The sequence below is a fragment of the Equus przewalskii genome, chromosome 17 (assembly GCF_037783145.1).
Source record: "Equus przewalskii isolate Varuska chromosome 17, EquPr2, whole genome shotgun sequence".
Taxonomy (NCBI): domain Eukaryota; kingdom Metazoa; phylum Chordata; class Mammalia; order Perissodactyla; family Equidae; genus Equus; species Equus przewalskii.
In genome coordinates, this window is record NC_091847.1 from 76,786,624 (window position 1) to 76,809,770 (window position 23,147).

The window sequence follows — 23,147 nt, forward strand, 5'->3', positions numbered from 1 at the left end:
TTAAACTTAATTTGGTATTAATAAGTCCCAGGCATGTTATTTATACCTTTACTAAATACATATAAGTTGTTTCACATGTTTCTAAACTTTCTATCAGGTTGTACCTGATACAAACCTGTACAGAAACCTAAAGATCGTTTCTCTGTGGTCTTTATTATCAGAGCCATGTCTCCTGTCTCCATCACTAACTGGCTCTATACCTTCACATAGGCTCTTTAACCTGTCTGGGTTGTGGTTTCCTTTAATGACACAAATAACGTGATAATTCAAATAATATGAACGACAGGAAAATTTCCAAAATTCCTATTTGCTCATAAACAATTCCTATATGCAAATACAGAAATGGATCTTTAAAGTACACATTTTTGTATTATTATGCTAATACCTTTAGTGGCATACTAAAGTTGAAATTAATTTTAAAGGCAAGAACATGCAAAGCTGAACATAACATTATAGTGATTTGGTACTAATAAATGCCACTTAAATTTATATAACCTTTCTTTCAAGCATGTGAAGACATTTTCACACTTATTCTTTACATTTATAAAAACATCGTTCTTGTGCATGACTGAAGAATTGGCAGAATATGAATTAGTTAAGAGCTTCAGCTCGAAACTCAGGGAAACTCAAATCCTTACCTGCCATTTACTGGCTGCCTGAAATCTGGTCAAATAACTTCACCTTCTAACATATATATTCCTCTTCTTCAAAATACAGGTCACTTTAGTACCTATGCCAGAGGATTGCTACGGTGTTATGTTCTTTGCCATTTTTATAACCACTGCCAGAAAATAATTTACTTCCTCAAAGCTGCAAATCAGTGGAACTAATATTGGAACAGACAGCCAATTTATTAAACAAACCAAAAATACTTTTCTACTAAGTACCATTAAGATATATTTGGTTTATATAACAAAATAACATTATTAATGTTTGATACTAGAAGTCACAGTCAAAAAATTCCCATATTAAAGTGACTAAAAGTTCCTGTTTTTATATCTGGCAGTTTCTGATTAGCAAAGTTTGGATATTACTTGCCTAATAAAACCTGATTCCAATTAGTGGCTCAGCAAAAAGAGGAGGATGGGCAGCAGATGTTAGCTCAGGGCTAATCTTCCTCCAAAAAAAAAAAAAAGTAATAAAAGAAAAGATCATGTCTTAGTTAAGGCAAGAACGGCAGCTTTATTTAAAAGAGAGAAACAAAACTAAACTTCTTAGCATATGAAGAAATATTATGCTCACTTCCTTGCTCACAGTATTTTTGAGCTATATTTCTGATGCTCTGTGCCGCTCCCTCTGCCAGAAATAACCTGCATTTCCACCTTCCTAACCAATTATCTGTCCAAATCTGGCTCCAATGTCACTCTTCTATGACACCTTCCTTGACAGCCAACGTGCTCCTCACAAAGCTAATTCCTCCCATCTCTATGCTACCTTTCTACCTTCCATCTTCCTTTGCACTTAGGATACTCTTGTAACTAATTTTTAAATGACTATCTCCCATGTAAGAATGTGCATTTTTTTTTTAAGATTTTATTTTTTTCCTTTTTCTCCCCAAAGCCCCCCGGTACATAGTTGTATATTCTTCGTTGTGGGTCCTTCTAGTTGTGGCATGTGGGACGCTGCCTCAGCGTGGTTTGATGAGCAGTGCCATGTCCGCGCCCAGGATTCAAACCAAGGAAACACTGGGCCGCCTGCAGCGGAGCTCGCAAACTTAACCACTCAACCACGGGGCCAGCTCCAGAATGTGCACTTTTTGAAGGTAGTCAAAAAGTCCATGTTTTCTACATTTCTGTGTTTTTTCTCTTTCCTCCATCCCACTAGAGACCCTGGTAAATGGTGGAAGTTCAGCCTTTTTTCTTGAACTGACTTACTCAGCAATTAGGTATACTTTGTCCAAAACAGGAATATAAATTCATCTTTGTCTTCTGAAAGTTAGATTTCCAGAGACTACAGATATGATGAAATTTATACCAGTCTGCACAAATTGAGGAAAACAAAGACTGTGTGTGTGAATTTTCCAGCTACCTTTATTCACTTTTGGGGCATTAAAATATACCCTCTTCTAAGAAATGACGTAACTGGAGCTCTAGCTCTTGGTCTGTGTGAGAATGAGGACTGTATCAAAGGAGGAGAGCTAGCTGGGTCCCTAAGGGGTGTGGAACAAAGCCACTCCACCAGCCCTGGACTGCCTCTAACCAAACTCCCACCTGGTTTCGTCTACTATGAATTTGGCTCTCAAATGCAGCCAAGTATAGCTGTTGTTTCCTAGACCTCTGCGAGAGGAACCTCGAGTGAGAGACGTTGCATTAGCCTAGTGATGAGACCAGACTGATTCCCACAGATTACTCAGAGGCTGAAGTGCTCTGCTTGAGGAATACCAATCCATTAAAGATGGAACTCACATACTAAGAGATTTACTTTAAATATTTGGTATATAACATACGAATTTAGATAAATGCTAATATTTAACATTTGTAGAATGTTTACTATCTAATACGGATGGAAAAATTTTGTCTAAAGAATCTAATGTATATACGAGGATAAGTTTGGGAGAGATATTCCTGGTTACCATCAAATTTGTGTGCAGTTTCTAAAGGTTTCTGATATATCTTTAATATGAAGTACTTCACTTAAAATATTTCAACAAATTCTTAATAAATTGGCAACATCTACATGTTTTAATGTTCTGAATACTTACAAAGTCTTATTACAGTTAGACATCACTTATTTTCCCAAAAAGCAAATTGTATTTCTAATTTTTTCTCTATTAAAATTTATTAGGTTTTTTTAAAGATACTTTTTTTTAAAACAGCTAACTTTAAAAAGTTAAGTTTCTCCATCAGAAATAAAAATATGGACAATTACTATATTTTTAATATATGCTTTTACAGCATTTCAAAAGAAAATCTTAATTCAAACCAGTATCTTTAAAAAGAAATTCAAAATTCAGTTTAATTTCAAGAATTTGCATAATGTAGAGAATACAGGCCACATTTTATAGATTATAAACACAACTGTTATATAATAAATACAAAATAAAGAAAAACAGTGATAACTGTTACTGAGAGTGACACATTATATGAACTTTAATCTCAAAATCTGCTTTCTGCATCTGCGTTCATTTATAGAAAGGATCTCTGTAGTCACATTTATCATTCACTTTCATGCCCCCACATGGGAAGTGGTAGGTGAGTATCTGTAGGAATATAATTTATTGTCTGCTCCTCCACTCAGAAGTAACTGTGTAAAAAGGGAGAGAAAAAAACACAAACACAGAAGTAAATACAATTATTTCATATGACAGCCAACCTAATTAAATACTGATGACTCTGATTATAGAAGGAATTATGGATGAGCAGATAACTTGCCTTGAGAGTTAATACTTAAATGCACCAATTACATCACTTTTCACTACTATATTACAACAGTATATTAAAACTTGAAAAGTGACCATTTGAATTTGGTTGAGGCATAATATGCTATTGTATTTTCTATGAAGCATGTGCTAAGAAATGTAATAAAATTAAAAAGTTGGAAAAGTGATATAGTTTTACCTATTTAAGAAAATTAAGTTTTTAAAGGGCAGCACATTAACTGTTTGTGGGTAAATGGACATTACAAATTATTCAAGTAGCACTAGGACCTGTATTTGGAAAGAATTCTTAGGCAATAAGGGCTAATGTATATACACAGAAATAATTAAACTGTAATTCTTTAAACACATTTTATAATCTAGACTAATTTTGTAAGATTTTTCTAAGTGGGAAATACTTTGATCCAATTAGTCTGAAGTAGCAAGTTTTACAGACTTAAAACATTTCATTAAAATACTCAAGAGGAAAAAACTGCTTCAAAATTTTCAAATTTTACTACTCCTAATGTTAAACAACAAATTTGTTTCCTCTTTATTGTAGTGATCATTTTGTAATATATATAAATGTTGAATCACTAATTCGACACTGAATTAGTGTCGAATCACTGAAACTAATATTTTATGTCAACTATACTTCAAAAATAATTTGTTTCTTCTTTGAATGAGATGAGATTTTATGAATAATATTAAGGGAAACTTAGAAAACTGAATTATAAATATCAGATATATTTAAACTAGTAACTCCATAAACACAAACACCAGATTTATTCAAATAAAAATTTTCCTCTTCACCAAATAACTAATAAATTCTTACCCCTGTGTCTGTCCAGTCTACACTCAGAACTTTGTCTTCATGAGCAGCCAGATCATAGAGAGGAGCTTTACAACTAAAAGATAAAATATTAACAGGTTATATGCATTTCATAGTATTAAAACAACCATATATGAATAATCACTTATACTTTTCTGAAAACATTACCGATTTTACCATTCTTACCCCAATAACCACTTAACCTTAAAATTCTGAGTATTTACTTGACTACCTCTCCTGTTTTTCCTGTATCATTAGCAGACTATAGAGATTTACTGCAACAAATATATTCAGGAAAAATGCTATTTATAAAAATTTATTTATAATTAGGCCCATTTTCACACTTCCTTGACTACTTTTCTTCTCCCCCCAACTCATGGCTTTATATACCCTTTGTCTATCCATATATATGTTGATAACTCCCAAATTTATATCTTTAGCCCAAACTTCTCTCCTGAGTCACTACAACCAAAACAAAACTCTGATTTCCCCTCACAAACCTGTTTTTCTACTCTTTCCCATCACAGTAAATGGCACCACTAATCACCCAATTGCTCAGGCAGAAAATATGGGCATTATCCTTGATTCCTATCTGCATATTCCACCCATGAGCCAATTCTGCCAAAGAGCTATCTTCAAAATACACCTAAAATCCAACCACTTATTTATGATGCTACCACCACAGTCCAAATCACCAGTATCTGTCTCTTGAACTACAATAGCCTCTCTGCCTCCATTCTTGCTCCCCTGTTCAGATACCTCCAAAGCTTTCTTCATTACACTTAGAATGAAACCCCAATTCCTTACCATGGCCCATAACGTCCTGCTCGATGTAACCATCACCTGCCTCATGCCCTGCCACTCTCCTCGCTTACTCTACTCCATCAACACTGGCCCTCTTGCTATTTTGCCAACATGCCAAGATTTTCCCCACCTTATCTGCTGTTCCCTTTGCCATGATCTGTGCATGGCTCACACCTTCACATTGTTCAGTTCACCACTGGAATATCACTTTCAAAGAGAGGCCTTCATCAAAGAAGTGCCCCTGTACTCTGCTTCATTTTTGTTATAGCACTTACTACTATTATCAGAAACTATATGCTAATTGCTATACAAAGCATCCAATTAAAATGCATATACCTTCTAGATAGTAACAAATCATGTACCATTAGGTAGTATGAGGATGTTAGGATGCAGATTTAAGGTAAACAACAACAAACAAACAGGTATCTGGGTGAATGCCTCTCCATTCTACTTATAAAAATATGTAATTAAATTGTGTATGCATTTTATATCTGCATACACTAGAAACATAGCACTAGTCCATGAGTAAGAAAGGAACCTTTAATATCTGGTTATCTTTAAAAATTTGTATTTTTAGTTAATTTTTTATTAACATATAATTTATAATTTGATCACAGTTCCATTTATTCAGAGAGCACTGGCCTTCTGCTTTTATAATTATCATATTTATATTAAGGGTCAGGATAATTTTTCTCTTTTTTTCTTGTTTTATATAACAAAGTCAGAAAGATGGCTTTTATAAACTTGTGGGTTTTTTTTTCTTTTTTGGCAAAAGAGAAATGATCACAATTCTTTCAGAATGCAAAAAACAACATATTAACACGGAGAAAATTCCTTTGATCCTGGCTTTTCTTTTCGATATCAATATTTATCATTTCAGGTTGTATGACCAAGAAGTTTTTTTTCACCCTTCTGCTTTTGGATAATCATTTCAGTATTCATTTCATTTTCTCTTATACAACGGGCAATTGACAGATTTCTAGTGTAGATCACAAATAGAATTTACCTTCTTGTATCCCACAGTTTGACCATGTTATCTAAAGAACCTGAAATCAGCTGCTGCTCATGGGTTGGAGACCACTTCACTGATGTGACCCAGCCTGTATGTGACGTTAGGGACAGCGACACCAAAGAGCCATCTGAACAAAGCAAACGAGATGAACCATTATTGAATTTTAGAAAAGAGGAGTAGGCAGAACAAACCCCCCAAAAAATTTGTAGAAAATTATCTTTTTATACAAATCTCTAGTGAGAAAAGAAATTGATACTATTTACACATATTTTTCCTCCAGTGCTTCACACAACTCACCTTTCGTTCGGGGATCCCACAGTCTGATATGCCTATCTGTGCTCCCAGATGCTAAACGTTTACAAAGTGGAGAATAGGAGATACAATTAAACACTTTATTTCCTGTCTGAAAAAACAAAAAGGAAAGAACATTTAACCATGCTGGGCTAAAAGTAATTATCTCTAGAAGTTTATCACTTAAAAGCTCAAAGTTAATCAGAGAACTACTGAATTTATCACTCTTACCAAAGTTGATTTAAGACTGCCTGACTCGGCGTCCCACACTCTAATTGTGTGGTCCCAAGATGCACTGCAGATTTCTTCAGCATCTGACCACAGGACGGAGGAAATCGCTTCCTTGTGGCCAGAGAGGGTCACAATGGGAGTCTAGAAATGAAAGATACCCAAAAGGGAAAGCATTTTCCGTTTAGAATAATTAAGACAATAATAGCAGTTATAACTTCTGAAGCCCATATGCGAGATGTTTTGTCAGGTGCTTTAGCTTTCATATCATGCCTAATTTCTTCTTTACAATAATCCTCAAGATAGATATTTCGTTTTTATTTTATAGAGGAAGACACTGAAGCTGAGAAAGATAACGTGCTCAAGGTCATACCGCTGTAAGTGGCAGATTTAAGTTTAAACCCACATACTACTCCAAAGTTCATCGTCTTCCCACTGTGCTCTGCTGCTTCCCCATCTGTTCCGCTTGTCATTTTGAGGAGTATTAATATTAACACTAACTTAATTCTCCCCATTGACAAACACGTTATGTGTAGAAGTTAGCAGAAAAAAGCTCTGGGTCAGAAGATCTCAGTTTCAATCAAAGGTGCTGCCATTTTCTAGATGACTCCTCCTGGTAAACTAATCTCAATAGGTTATTCTCGCCACTTCATTTCCTCAGCATCTAATCTTTAAATAATGTCCATGGCTCATCTGTCAGTACTCCAAAATCTCTAATGTCTTTCTCAAATTAAAATCCCCAAACTAGGTATAGTGTCTGTCTGAAATATAAGGAACATATGAAAGACAGAAGGAAAGAATTCTGAAATGGGAGACAGTTAATCTACTTTTGTAACTTTGTTACATTTAACCTCCTTAAATAGTATTACCTCATCTGTAATATGAGGGGGGTATGCTAGATCAGAGATTAGCAAAGTTTTTCAGTAAAGGTCCAGAAAGTAAATTTTTTAGCTTTTCCAGGCCAAATACAGTCTCTGTTGCATATTCTTTCTTGTTTTTAAAACTTCTTGAAAACGTCAAAATCATTCCTAGCTCTCTGTAGTACAAAAACAGGCCAGAGCCAAATCGGCTGTTGGGCTATAGTTTGCCAATTCCTGGACCAAATGAGCCGTAAGGTCTCTCTTCCACCTCTAAAATTTTCCTCAAAGAAGTAAAGGAACCTGACAGCCGAGTGAGGGACAGAACCACCGCTCTGTGACCCGAAAGAGAATGAACAGCAAGGAACATAAAGGTAATCCATCAGAGGCTCCAGGAGAGGATTCGGCATGGCAAGATCCACAGGCAAACTTACAGCAATAAGCAAGCCCATTTCTAGATGTTTACCCAAGAAAAATGAAAACTTTGATTCACACAAAATTCTGTCCACAAAGGGTGACAGCAGTTTTATTCATAACTGTCGAACTGGAAACAACCCAAATATCCTTCAACTTGTGAACGATTAAACCAACCATTGTATATCCACGCAACAGAATACTACTCAGCATTTAAGAGGAACAAACCATGATCCCATTAACCTAGATGAATCTTTTCTTTTCTGGGGGAAAAAAAACAAACGAGGGGGGTGTGAATCTCAAATGCATTGTGCTATGTGAAAAAGAGCTTGATGTAAAAGGCTACATACTGTGTGATTCCACTTACACAATATTCTGGAAAAAGACAAATTATAGGAACAGAGAACAGAGCAGTGGTTGTCAGGCGAGAAGCAGCGGGGAAGGGGGACTACGAAGGGGCCACGAGTTTCAGGGGGTGATGGACTGCTCTATGTCCCGATTACGTCGTGGTCACACACTCTACACATTTATCAACACTCAAAGCTATTCACCAAAAAGTGAATTTTCCTATATGTAAATTTTTTTTAAAAAAGGTAGAAAAGTCAACTTTGACACCGTTACTACAAACAAACTCCAGTAGAATAGCACTGGAGGGAAAAAGCAATTTTGAAAGAAACGAGGAAAAAACCTTACTATATGTTGACATATGAAACAAATGACAAGTAAATTAACTGACTGGTAGCATTAGTCATGATAATTCAAGTAAGGTACTAGAAAGAAACTCAGAGAAAAGATAACTATTTTTGATATTTGTTTTATCATTTTGGTCTTAAAAATCCAACTTGTTCCATTGCAGCACAATTTTTCACTTTAAATAGCACTTCAAGGATTGCCAGCATAACTCCAGTTAATAATTTATGAATGCATGAATTTACAGCCTATAAAAACCTAAACAAGAAAATGAACATATTATTTTTTCTCTCAAATAAAATGAACAATGGAAGTGAGCTTATAAAAAGTACACACCTAAAAATACTCTTACAAAGTAAATCAATTAAAAAAAGATAGGCAACACACTTAAAAAAAATGGGCTAAAAACATGAACAGGCACTTCATAATTAGATATCAAAGGGCGAGGACTTAAATTCCACTACACACCACCAGAAATCGACAAAATGATACACTTTTCAACAGTAAGTAAATGCAAACATACGTTTATGTGGTAAAATAAAATCAGTTATGGTCTTAAAAAATTGACCATGTCACGTGCTTGTAAGGATGTAACCTTGACTCTCATACACTGTCAGTGGGACCAAAAACTCGTATAACCATTTTGGAAAACTTTCTGGCAGTATCTAATATCCAGAAAGCTGACCATGTGCATTCCCTATGACTCAGCCAATTGTACTTCTGCAATTCTATATATGCAGAAATCACTGCTTATGCACCTAAGAACTTTCTTAGCAACTGTCTTTATGGTGGCCAAAACTAGGAACAACCTAAATGTCCAACAGAAGAAGAGAAGATAAATTCTGGTATATTCATGCAATGGAATGCTTTATATTAAAGATCATTACATGCAGTAGCATGAAATCTCACAGACATGAAGTTGAAAATAGGTGAAACTAATCTAAGATGGTATAAGTCATAAGAGTGATTACTTCTGGGGGTTACTGATTGTGAGGGAGGCTAGCGGGAGTCTTCAAGGCTGTTGCTAATTCTCAGTGTTTTGATTTGGATAGTGATTACTTGGGTATACACGATTGTAAAGAATCATTGAGCTGTACACTTAACATATGTATGCCAAACTTCAAATTAAAAGAAAGGTAAAAAAAGTTACCTTCTGAGTAAAGAATTTTTATAATTCAAGAAATCTTTTCTACTCAGATATATTCTTTGGAGGTTGATCAGGGATATGCATCAGCAAATTACCACTGGCACAACACCCAGTTGGTAAGGCATTTACAGCTTTCATTTGTCCTACCAGATTAAGTGATAAGGAAGCTGAGTTGCTGCCAGATCACTCCTCTTGCAATTCAGCAGTCAATATTTAAATGTATTAAGAAACTTTAAATCATTACTTCCAGTTGGAACCAGTAAGTGCTACTGTTAATTGCATTTGATGTGAGTTTGATGAATTACTTATGATCATACTTTATTCCTCATTTTCAACAATTTTTATATCTTGTTATTGGTGACTACAAGAAATAATGTGCAAATGTGGCCTTGATTTACTGCACATTCATTACAGCTGTTAGAAAATGAATGAAGATTATGTTTTCCTAAACCTCAGTATTGTCCTTCTCAGTAAGACATTAAGACAGGTCAGACCTTATTATGACAAATATCTTCCTAACAAAGCAGAACAAATAAGACTCTGGATGAACTTTCTGAGTTCAATTTAATTGGATCTAAGAGCTAAATGATAGAATCAAAACCCAAATTAAACTCTCGGTTTCTAGTGATTTAGGAGATATAACTAGCATCCTTAATAAGAATTATATCCTCAGTGTATGAAACAATATTATTAAATCATCAGGTAATGAGATGCTTCACTTAAATTTAGTGCAAACTTTAACAATTAAAAGATCCTGCTCCAAAATGCACCATGAGATCAAATAACAGCTAAATAATCAACCTACTGATCTGTAAGCCGGCTCGAAGCTACTACATTCAATGACAGATAAATGTAGCATAATAGAGTATCTATAAGAAAAATTTACAAATCTGCTGAAAGAAAGCCTAATTATGGTTGAAGCAGCAAAGCAAGACAAAAGGAAATTTAAATAGGAAAGATTACATTAAATTACCAGATATTTGTTAATACAGACCTAAGCCAAGTATAGTCAGTTCTCACAAATACTTACCCTCGTTAGTCCCAACTGCTCCGTCTTCTGTTTCTTTCGGGGTCGATTTGTGGATTCCTCCATTTCATCTTCTTCATCTGTAGGGACTGTACCACAGAGAGTCAGAGTTGATATTTTTAAAATTTATGGTAAATATTAATTGCAAACAGTCTCAAAGAATTCTTACAACATTTCTGGGTATATACTTTCTCTATGTTATCTCAACTGGTTAGGGAATCATATTCCTCCTTATTTTGGTTCATAGAAAATTATATATAAAATAATACCTGGGTTACCAATCTTCCAAAAAGACAAAGCAAAAAATAAAGTACACTAAAACCCTAAAACCTAACCAGTTTGATATCTTGCTATGTCTTTAAGATCATCATCATGAATACTCATCACTTTACCACATCTATGAATATTCTATTAGTTGTAGGAGATAATAATCTATTATTATGAAGAAGGGAATGACAAGGTAAACAAACACACATTCCAGTCATGTTTATTCTTCTTGATTATTTAACTTTTCTAACAATGAATCAGATGTTTTATAGTTACTTTTTGACTGTTTTGTTTTGGTGAGGAAGTTGGCCCTGGGCTAACATCTGTGGCCAATCTTCCTCAAGCTGAGCTAACAACTGTGCCAATCAATCTTCCTCTATTTTGTGTGTGGGACAGCACCACAGCATGGCTTGATGAGCAGAGTGTAAGTCTGCACCCAGGATCTGAACCCATGAACCCCAGGCCACTGCAGCAGAGCGCTCAAACTTTAACCACTACACCACCAGGCCAGCTCTACTTTTTGACTTTTTAAAAAAATCTTTGTGATATATCATTTAGCTAGATACCAAACCCAGATGGAAAACCATAGATTTTAATGTTTTTAACTATTTTATAAATATTATCTGCTTTCTCCCTATAAATGCCTTTAGGGTAACAACTAATCATATACAATATCTCATTTACCCAGTGCTATCAAAGAATAAAATATTCCACAAAAGGAAAAATTTCTAAACAAACCACTTTCTCCCTCAAAACTGTTTGCTTTAAGCATTTGTGGAAAATCTACTAAAATGGATTATATATATCCTGCCATCTTACGCATAATTATTTAAAACTGTTTAAGCTTTTCTTGATCCCCCAACTCTACTTTGTGAATTGTATTTAGGGTATTATACTGTAATACGGCAATTCCCTCAGAAGTAACAGAAGCCTTCTGATCTGTCTACCTGTGCACTGTTTTAGACCACCATTTCTTAAAGTTTAAATGTCTGTGGGTTTTTTTCCCCTTTTCTACTGTCGGCGTCTTCTTAGCACTATCAAGGCACCTTCTTCTAAGACTCCTCCCTCCTCCTCCTTTAGTTGTTCCTTTTAATTTATGTTTTCAAAGTAAAAAAGTTAAGTTTGGTAAAACTGTATTAAGGTTTTTTTTTAAGTAAATCAGCTTAACTAAGAAATTTCTCTAACAGTAAAGTATATCAAAATGACTCAGAAGGTATTTTTGTTTATTTCCAAGTTCCTGAATAAGGGAACTCTGAGAACTAAGGTAGTTATGTCCCATTGCACCAAACATGTTATTGATACTTGTGGCAATTCAGTGACATTGTCCAGTAAATAAGGGGTGGTGGGATAGAAAAACATTTTGAAACACAAAGAAATACACTAATTTTTCTCTATACTATGCTTCTTTATTTGTATCATAAAAAGCTCTGGCAAAATATGGGTTAAAAACTCCTCTTCCAGCAAAATTCTTGAAATATCATTAATAAGTCAAAGCAAAAGAAATATTTAATTTACCTGTAGACCAGATCTTTAGCATCTTATCCCAGGAGCCGCTGCAAAACTAAACAGAATAATATGAAGGGAAAACGAGTATGTAATATAATCCATCATATTATTTGCCTTATTTTTTCTGCTATTTAACTTAAAACCTTTCCTTTGCTCTGAAATCCTTACTACTGTGATAGCATCTGCCTGTCTTCCTAGTCTCCTGGAGGTTGCACCCTCTATCTCCTGGCAGTTGAGGAAGCTGCCATTCTTACACGGCTCTGTGCCCTGGCCACGGCTGCTCAGATCAGGGTGGGCAAGTGACCACACTGTGCCAATAGGTCTCTTCCTCCTTCAGGACCTTTTTTGAAAACTTCTGTTCCTGGGAGGTGAAGTTAGTCTTTCTCCAGGGACAGATGACACAGGACGTAAAATCTGGAATTAGTGAAGGCCAGGTTTCATTGCCATGTGGAGAGAGCCAGTTTGAGGCGAGAGAGAACAAAAGTCAGCCTGGGGAAACAGGAGAGGGAAGGGTGTGACGGCCACGTTCAAGCCTCCACTCCACTGGGTCCTGAGACCCCACTGCCTCATCACCCTGCTGGTGGTGTGACTGTCCACTCCTTCCTTGGATCTCACAATCTTTGAAGCTGAATAAGTTCAAGAGGAGCTTCTGTCTCTCGTAGCCAAAAAACAGGGTACAGTGAATTCACTTAAGTTTGGACTCAACAACATGGAAATCTTCTTCATGGCTCAATATGAATAATCATAACTCTTTTCCTTTGAATACATCAAATGTCCTCTGTTCTGGCAAACTGGCATAGAAATGCCGAAGAAGCACTCTTAAATCCAGAATACTTCAGTGTGGTTTAGGGAACTGTCAAATGGTGAGAGAGTTTGTAAGCCCTCAAGAGTCAATACAGTGTTGTCTTCAGGTTTGCTTCCTTTTAACTAACTTCTGCCACCTCGTCGTGACAAAGAGTAAATCAGCAATGATAGTAAAACAACCTCTACTGACACTAACCTTAGTGTGTGCTAAGGCTTAGACAATCAACTATACACTTCAGCTGATGACAGCACTGTGAGTAGCTGAAAGATTGAAAATGTCAATCACTATGACTTAAGAAGGGAAAAGAAATTGCTTGTTTATGTGATTTTTAAAAATTTCTGTAATTTACATAAAGTTCAAAACCAGAGATACCCAGGCTGAGGAAGTGAATCTTTGCATCTCTGATTGTATGAGTCTTTACTTTTCGTTTGAAACAACTGATATGAAAATAGGCCAATCACAATGAATACGTGGAGAAAAAACCTTTTGCGTAAGCTCAAATTCTCATTCGACAGAGTCCTATGAGACAACAGCTACTCACTTTGGTCCCTGTGCTGTCGACGGCGATGGAGTCCACACTCCCAGCATGACCCCTGCAGCAGTGCAGGGCTTTCACACTGTTTCTCTCCACATTCCACTCCCACAGGAGGACAGTCTGGTCCATGGAGGCACTGAGCAGCAGGCAAGACAAACTGTCTGAAGAGGAGAACACAATCAGAAACAAATCAGAAGAACAGTTAAAATACATCATGTTCTGAAACCAAAGAACTGAATTTTTTGTTGTTGTTGAGAAAGACGTTAAAAAGATAAAAGAGCTCACATAGGCGGCTTGGAAACCGAAGTTAACTTACAGTGTAAAGGGAACAATCTTCAAAAATACTAGAAAAGTACTATACTGTGTGAGTTTCACACACTCAATATTAACTTAAAAATGTATATTATCTGATATAATTTTAGGAAGGACTCACTTTCCCTAATTTATTCAATTTTTTATATAAACCTCTTGTTCTTGAACACTATATATATATTTTGCAGGTCTGAGGAAGATTGGTGCTGAGCGTTATAACATCTGTGCCAGTCTTCCTCTATTTTATGTGGGATGCCACCACAGCATGGCTTGATGAGTGGTGCTAGGTCCATGCCCAGTACCTGAACCTACTAACCCCAGGCCACTGAAGCGGAGCACGTAAAAATAACCACTGCGAAACTGGGCTGGCCCCTTGAACTCTATATTTTTGAAAGACCTCATAATAACTGAGACATGAGACATTTCCTACCCTGTCCCCATTCTGCCCCAGCACTGAAAATGCTTATTGCCAATTCCCTATCCACAACCCTCTTAGTTCAGGCAAAGAGTCCCACCTTTTTTCACCCAGGCCACATCTTTTACAACATCTGTATGTCCCACAATTGTCATTATTGACTTTCCTTCCAAGGACCAGATCCGAGAAGTCTTATCATAAGAACCAGTCAGGATCCTATGAGGAGAAAAAAATCCTATGAAATACAAAAAGCAGCTTTTTCAAACCCTAAAATTGATTGTATTTCTAAGGCAATTTCTTGAGGATTATTCTTTCAAACTCTTCTTTAATACGAAGATTAAGATTTCAAAACACACTAGAATAGATCAGAAGATTTTACATTTGGCTTTTCCTGACCTCCTAAAAATAAAAACATAACCAACAAACCCTAGATCTCACTTTTACTATCGTTGTAAACACTACAACTCTCAGGGAAGCTAAGCAAATTGCTTGTAAAGCGTTAATAGTCCTTTGTATTTAACCAGTGAAAACCATTAAATAGAAAAACAGTAAAACCACTTAAAGAAAAAGTAAAACCAGTAAAAACATAACTTTGGGTAATAACTCCAGGGAGACATTCTTTGAAAGTAAGCTCCTACTATGATCCACTCTTGAGGTGCTGTTCTACAAGCAAGGCCAGTGGGGGTTTGCTCTGAGCCATCCATACCTTCTTGATCCCAGTCTGCCCCTTTTAGCCCTAAAATAGCACAATCTGCATCTTCATGGTAGTAGGCCAGGAAATCTGTGGCTATAAAAGGGTTTTTTTCCGGCTATGAAACAAACTATAACCTAGTTTTTAAAAGCAACATGCTCAATCAAATAAATACCCTAAGACACTAGACTTATTCCAAAGACATATGTCACTATAACATCTTGAGACAGAAAAGAAAACCTATTAATACATATGTTTCTTCTTGACTATATGAACGTAAAGATCTTTGGCATGGTCACTGATACGTCTATCACAAAATCACTTTTACAAAAGAACAGAGAATCAGAGACAAACATGCACATCATGCACTTAAAAAGAGTGATGCGGTGGCATAAGGAATCAGACACGAGAATGCTCATCTGGCAATACCATTCCTCCGCCCCTCTGATGGAACTGATCCAGTCATCGTGCAGCAAGCACTGCTCGGGCTGAGGTGCGGTGTACTTCTCCACGTATTCCAGTTCCACAACCTCTTCCTGGTCACAGAGAGAAACCAGACACCCATCAGGGGGTGCAGTTTTAAGATGGCACATTATGAAGATAACACACCCCATTTAAGACAGCTCCTTCACCTAAGTCCCCTTCACAACCAGACAATGTGGAGCCACGCAAACAGTGAAAACCTTTATTTGACCTAACAGTATGCTAAGAGTAATATAAAGAAATACTAATGACCTTGGAAAATTTATGCTAAAAGTAGAAAAAAGAATATAAGAAACTTTAAATTATAAAATCATAAAAGCGTATTTGTTTAATGGGTATAGAGCTTCTCTTTAAGATGATGAAAAAGTTCTGAAAATGGAGTTATAATGGCTGCATAATACTGTGAATGTACTTAATGACACTGACTTGTACATTTAAAAATGGTTAAAATAGTAAATTTTCTGTATATTTTACCACAGTTCTAAAAATTACCCCCCAAATTATAAAAGCAATTATAAATTGCATTTTAAATTATAGAAGCAATATTAAAAGCAGTTTGGAGATTAGAGGAAGGGGAGAAGTCACTATAAATCACAATAACCTCACCTGTAAGTTTTTATATGTGCACAATCATTTTGTACACCTTTATTAGTAGTAAACATATATTTGCTATGCCCTTTCTTGATCATTCTTCCACAAATATGAAGGTATCTTTCCATATTCATTCATCTGCATTTCTTAAATACACTCTCAGAAGAAAAAAGGGGATTTCAAAATTTAATATAGAAACTGAAGCTCAAATTTCTAGGAAAAACCAATAATCAAAAAGATCTTGGTTGCTGTAGATTCATGCTGATTCTAACCGGAGTTACCTACATTATCTGATAATACTGTAAGGAAAAAAGAGCAGGTGAGCACTGAACTTACTGATGAGATGTTTTCCAGTTCCATGTGTTTGACCAAGGGCATTCGCAGAAACTGGCCCTTGATGAGGAAATCAAACTCCACATGTTTGTGGAACTCTAAAGAAAATACATGATAAAATTATCACTCTTAGGACATGAAGTGGATTGGCAGAGGTACACGAGACACCTCAAAACAAACAGGGACCTGTTATTCCAGTGTGGCCTCTGAGTTTCTCCAGAATTTCTCCATGACAATCAGGCCATGTATTCCAGTGTATATACTATGTGATTTTCTTTCTTTCTTTTTTCTTTTTTGGTGAAGATTAGCCCTGAGCTAACATCCTCTGCCAATCCTCCTCTTTTTGCTGAGGAAGATTGGCCCTGAGCTAACATCTGCACCCATCTTCCTCTATTTTATATGTGGGATGCCTGCCGCAGCATGGCTTGATAAGCAGTGCATAAGCCCACACCCAGGATCCAAACCAGCGAACCCCAGGCTGCTGAAGCAGAGCACAAACCCAACCACTATGCCACCGGGCCAGCCCCCCATACTATGTGATTTTTAAGAACAGAAATACTTTGTTCTGTTGATATAATTTCTTTATTGTTATTTTTCGTCTAATTTTTCAAAAAACTTTTTATTCTATGAAAACGTTCAAATATATACCACAGGAGACATAACAAAATGAATCCCCATCTCCACCACACACTGACAATTACCAACTCATGGACACTCATCTATACTCCTCTGTCCATTCCTCTACTGGTTCATTTTAAAGCAAACCTCAGAAATCACATCTTTTCATCTGTAAATGCTTTAGTATGTATCTCTAAGCTATAAGGAATTTTTAAAAAGTCACAATGCTAAAAAATTTAACAATTATTCCTTTTAATATCAAATAGCCTATGTTCATATTTCCTCAATTCACAAGTGTCTTTTTACAGTGAGCTTTTTAGAACCAGCACCCAAAATCCACACATTATATTTGATTAATACGTTTTATTTAATCTTTAACTGTTTCTCCTCCTTTTCTTCCCTTGCCGTTTATTTGTTGAAGAAACTGGGACATCTGTCTTGTAATATTTCTTACATTCTGGGTTTGGTTGATTCCAACTCCAAGGTGTCCTCTAACATGTTCCTCTACCACCTGTACATCCTGTATACTAGGCAGACCTAAACACTAGATTAGATTTCAAGTGTGCTTTTTTTGGGCAAGGAGGCAAGAATATTTACACACAGTAGTGTGCATTTCCTACTGCATCACAGGAAGCATAGTATCCTGTTGTGTCTTTTTTATGATTTTAAGATCCACCTCTGGGCTCAGATGATGTCAGTCTGATCCCACCCATCATAATGTTCTCTGTCAGCCTTTTACCTAATTAATGGTTTTAGCAGCTATTGATAATCACTACTTAAATCCATTACTTAATTTAGTTACAAAATGCTGAAAATGTTTCACTCTTTCTGCATTTATTAGATATAATCCTTCTGAAAGAATTCCCTCGTTGACCATTTAGATTGTTACTTTTAAAAATCTGAAATCTGAATCATTTGCATCTTCAACTCAAGAGCAATGACTCAGTTATTTAATTTATACAAAAAGACAAACCAATGTTTATCTACAAGATTAGAAAAATATTCAACTATTTGGGCAACAACAAACAACTATATACTGCTATTGCAAAGCCTCTATTGCAAAAATAATTCTTCTTCTAATTCAAAGACTTTTCCAGCAAATTTAGAAAAGTAACTATGCATCAGAATCTCCATACATTCCTGATGAAAGTAAAGACAAGGACTGATAGGAAATGCTATCAGAATACCTCTGAATCAAGAACTACCGCTTGCTAGCAATGAAAAGATTACAGACCCTGCCCCTCCCAAAACAGATGTTCAAAAACATCATCTCAAACTTAAAAAAGTTACGGGATTATGTGAAGATGAAGGGAAAATATTAGGCAATGTTTCTAACTCTCACCTCCCCATTCCTCCAACTAGGGTAGAATCAAAAGAGCCTTGAAGTGTCAGAAACACCTGTGTGAAAATATGCTTGCCTCTAAATGGTGATTCCATGGACAAATTTTCTTTTAAACATCACACTTTATGCTATTTTCAATTTTTCATGTTTAAATCTTCTATTTTATGTATGGTTTCATTAGTTTTTTAAAAACATCTTATTACAGGAAATTTAAAACAGAGGCGGAAGTAGAGAATAATATAATAAACCTTCATACACCTATCACCCAACTTTAACAATTATCGACTTATGGCCAATCTTGTTTAATCAATATTTCTGCAGACATTGTTCATATTAATTTTATGCGCTAATAATTTATACTCGTACAATACATATGTTTAATATTTATACCTTTATAAATGTTTTACTTGATACTCTTGCATGTTTATAAATGTTTGCTTTATCCATTAATTGTCTTATGAATTCTAAATACTTAAAAAAAAAATACCACTATTAATTTTGGCATCTGTTATTACCCAAAATACTCAAATACTGATAATGTCGTTTTGCCTTGCAGAAGTAGAGCAAGTGAGGCCCAAGAACCAAGATGTTCGTTCATGCCTACCCAGCCCAGCCCTCTCTAGCACAATCCCAATGTCTTGATGACCTCTACATCACGACTATTATATCAACATCTTTATTCCTAAATCTCAACCACCTTATCTCCATGTTCCCTTAAAAGCAGATTAAACTGTAATATTTTTTTCTGAAAACTTTTATTTTAAAGCATTTTTCAGAGTATCATGTAGCAGGGAAACCCATATAATTCATAAATTTTACCGTTATAAAATGCATGTAGTATTATAAAATAAAGCCAAAAAAATGTAAATAAAATTAAAATGTGATATATTTTAGTGTAGTTAGTGGCACTGTGCCCTTTCGTAACTTCTCAGAGCATGTATACCCACCATTTTTGGCCTCCAGTAATTTATTGATGATGTTACTAAGGTCAGCAATTTCAGAGGCTGCAGGAATTGAGAAGGGGACATCATCTACCGCATATCTATAAAAAGGAAACGATACATCAAGATCAAGTCTACAGATATTTTAAGAAATGTCCATTTACTCACTAAACAAACATTTACTGAGTATCTAATACATACCAGATATCTTGCTACATGGGGTTAACAAAAACGAATTAAGATATGGTCTCTGTTCTCACAAAGAGTTAAAGTCTGGTAATCAACTACAATCAGACTTTTTAAGAACAATGTTACAAGTGACAAGTAAACTGGGAGAACAAAGTATTAGGTCATTTCAACCAGAGAAAAGGAGGATAGAAGAGCAGGGCCTTCAGCTCTATCTAGAAAAGCGAGTTTTTGCCAGGTGAAAGGTGGGTGGACAGGAAAAAGGGTGCGGGAAAGTGGGGCAAGCAGCAAAACAATAACTGAGAGTTATTACACTGCCCAGCCAGCCTGTTCCAGAAAGTCCAATTTTGCTCTAGGTAGTGACCAAAGATAAGGCTAAAGAGATGTGCACGGAGTAGTTTATATACTGTGTGAAGAAGCATTTCTTTCTTTCCCTGGGTAATGAGGAATCACTGTAGTAGTCGGAGTTAAGGAATAACATCATTAGGGAAGATCATTAGATCTTTCTCGACAGCACTGCAGAGGCTGGATTAGAAGAACACATGACAGAAAGAAGAGACCAGGAAACTCTTGTAAGAGAGAATGGCAGAAAATATTTGCAAATCATGCATCTGATAAGGAACTTGATTCTAGAATACATAAATAACACTTACAACTCAATAATAAAAAGGCAACCCAATTTAAAAAAGGGGCAAAGGATTAAAATAGATATTTCTCAAGAGAAGATATACAAATGGCCAACAGACACATGAAAAGATGCTCAACATCATTAGTAATCAAGGCAATGCAAATCAAACCACACTGAGCTATCACTCCACACACACTAGGATGGCTACAATAACAAAGACAGATAATAAGTGTTGGTGAGGATGTAGATAAACCCTTAGTCATTGCTGGTGGGAATGTAAAATGTTGCAGTTGCTTGGGAAAAATCTGGCAATTCCTCAAATAGTTAAACATAGAATTACTGTTTGACCTAGCAACTCCACTCCTAATTATATACCCAAGAGAAATGAAAATATATGTCCACACAAAAACTTGTACACAAACGTTCACATTACCGTTATTCATAATAGCCAAAGGTGGAAACAACCCAAATATCCACCAACTAAACAATGGAAAAAAATGTGGTATATCCATACAATGTTAATATTATTTGGCCATAAAAAGAAATGCAGTACTGATACATATTATAACACAGACAAACCCTGAAAATTATACTAAGTGAAAGAAGCCAGTTACAAAAGACCACATATTATATAATTCCGTTTATATGAAATGTGCAGAACAGACAAATCTACAGAAACAGAAAGTAGATTAATCGTTGCCCAGGGTTGGGGGTAGTGGAAGGATTGGGGACAGGTAAGAGCTAAAGGGGAATGAATAATGTTTTAAAATTGACTGTAGTGATGGTTGCATAATTCTGCAAATATGCTAAAAAACACTGAATTGAACACTTCAAATGTGTGAATTCTATTGTATGTTAATTACATCTCAATAAAGTTGTAATAAAAAAAGTCTCCATAAGGCCTGAATTAAGGCTGTATCTGCAGAGAATGGAAAAGTTTCTCTTTTTGCTACAATGGGGGTGTGAGGGGTGTTTCAGTTCTTGTTAAAATGTAGATTCCAGATCAGCAGGTCTGGGGTGGAGTCCAGGATTTCTGCTTTTTTCTAACAATCTCCCCAGTGATGCTGATGCTGCCTGTCCTAAACTACACTTCGAATAGTAAGGCTGTAGTTACATATTTCTCATGCCAAAGAAAGTGAGCAGTTATTTAGGTTCCCCAAAAGATAATGAAACCTAGAAATTAAAAATTTTGGTTCTTTCTTTCATTTACTATTTTGTTCAGTAAAATGAGGTCAACTCATAAAGCTATAAACACAAAGATATAATCTTAATTGAAGTGGGCGTTTTCGAGCTTATAGCTGACATAACCTTGTTAATAAAACAAATCTTTATTATTATCAGTACCAGAAGAATTTGACAAACATTTGCTGACTCAGTCAATCTAAGAAACTTAATACATAGTGCCTACCATTAAGAGCTTTACAATATAGTTGAAGAGACCAGGCAAACACAAAGAAAAGTTAATACGGTAATATACACCACAAGGCAGAAGATAATTAGGTTTCAAACAAATGCTACAGACCTGGGGACCACTGGTAAAAATGTTTATATATACATGTATGTTTACACACACACACGCGGTGTATATATATATATACACACAAAGGCATACGTGTATATGTATGTATACAAATACACAAATCTGTAACTGAATTGACTTCACACTTCTATCAAAAACGAATTCTACCAACCTCCTATTCAGAGTTCCGCTTTCCAACCTGGTTTAGAAAAGCATTGTCTATCACCTACCTAAAAGAAAAAGTTGTGTCGCCAGAAACTGTGAAACTCCACTAGCAGACAGCCTGTAACGACTTGGTGCATTGTTCATTGTTACATTACATAATGTACTCCATTCTGGAAGCAAACCTGAAGCCCTTCAGGCCCTCTGCACTCACAGTTCAAATTATATAGAGCCTGAGAAGCTAGGCAGAAAAGAGATGATCTCAGAGGTCGGTCCCTGAGAAATGCTCTAAGGTCCCGCCTCCACTCGAGCAGAAAACGCACTCAAGCGAGGAGCCCAGCAAAAAATGGGGTGGGGTGGGCGAGTGACATGACGGCAAAGACAAACAGGGATCCACAAGGTCATACCGAAGGAGTCCTTGGAAAGGATCCCAGGGAGGAGGGAGGCGGGAGAGAAGGGGAGGCGGCTTACTTACTTCTTGTTGTCAGTGAAGAAGCGTGTCTGGAGCTGAGCCATGGCGGGGAGCACACACGAGACTTGCCTGCGGATGCGCGCGGGGCAACAGTCGGACGACCGGCGCTCTGGTCTCTGAGGACTGCAAGAGGAGGCAGCTCAACAGTAGACGGCACAGGGCAGCGAGAGGCTGCCGTCCAAGACCGGGCCCCGCTTCCTTTCCTCGGGGCTCCTCAGCAAGAAGGCACCACGAGGCTGCGCCGCCTCAGAGGACCAGCCCACACACATCAACTACCTATCCCAGATCGAGGAATCATCGATTAGTACGGCACAGCCTTAAAGGCGACGTGTCCCCTTAATCTTTTTGGATTTCTTTTAATATATTTAGGCCTGTGATGGATTATGAAGAAACAGAAAGGCCCAGTTCAAATCTGCTTCTCTCTCTCTCTTTTTTTAAATTTTAAGAAGCTGTCTTTAGACCCGATCACTTCACATTCAGCTCCTAGATACTACAACTCCCAGAAAGCAGCGCTTCTCAGACGCTGTCACCATGGGAATCGTAGTCTTTTTGCCGCGCCGCCCTCGGGATATCTAATTTGCATTAAACCTTCCAGACTCCAGCCCAATATCTATTATATTTTCTCTGCCTTCAGCTTTCATTTACTAAAGGCTTTCTGGGTTTATTTTCTCTCGCATACTCCCA

At 36.4% G+C, this 23,147-nt stretch overlaps 1 protein-coding gene and 1 long non-coding RNA gene across 2 annotated transcripts; one reads left to right on the forward strand and one right to left on the reverse strand.

Moving 5' to 3' along the window:
- Nucleotides 1-2,662: 2,662 nt before the first annotated feature.
- Nucleotides 2,663-23,114, reverse strand: WDR12 (WD repeat domain 12). The gene is made up of 13 exons (XM_008517381.2): nt 22,467-23,114; nt 19,503-19,597; nt 16,599-16,693; nt 15,618-15,724; nt 14,598-14,713; nt 13,777-13,931; nt 12,440-12,485; nt 10,661-10,746; nt 6,526-6,666; nt 6,301-6,406; nt 5,998-6,130; nt 4,191-4,263; nt 2,663-3,243 (listed from the first exon to the last, which is right to left on the reverse strand). Exons 1-13 carry the CDS (start codon nt 22,505-22,507, stop codon nt 3,166-3,168), a joined length of 1,272 nt encoding a protein of 423 aa, XP_008515603.1. The 5' UTR covers nt 22,508-23,114; the 3' UTR covers nt 2,663-3,165.
- Nucleotides 6,846-19,428, forward strand: LOC139076682 (uncharacterized). Its single transcript, XR_011528569.1, has 2 exons — nt 6,846-6,899; nt 19,112-19,428. It is a non-coding gene; the product is annotated as an uncharacterized lncRNA (long non-coding RNA).
- Nucleotides 23,115-23,147: the final 33 nt, after the last annotated feature.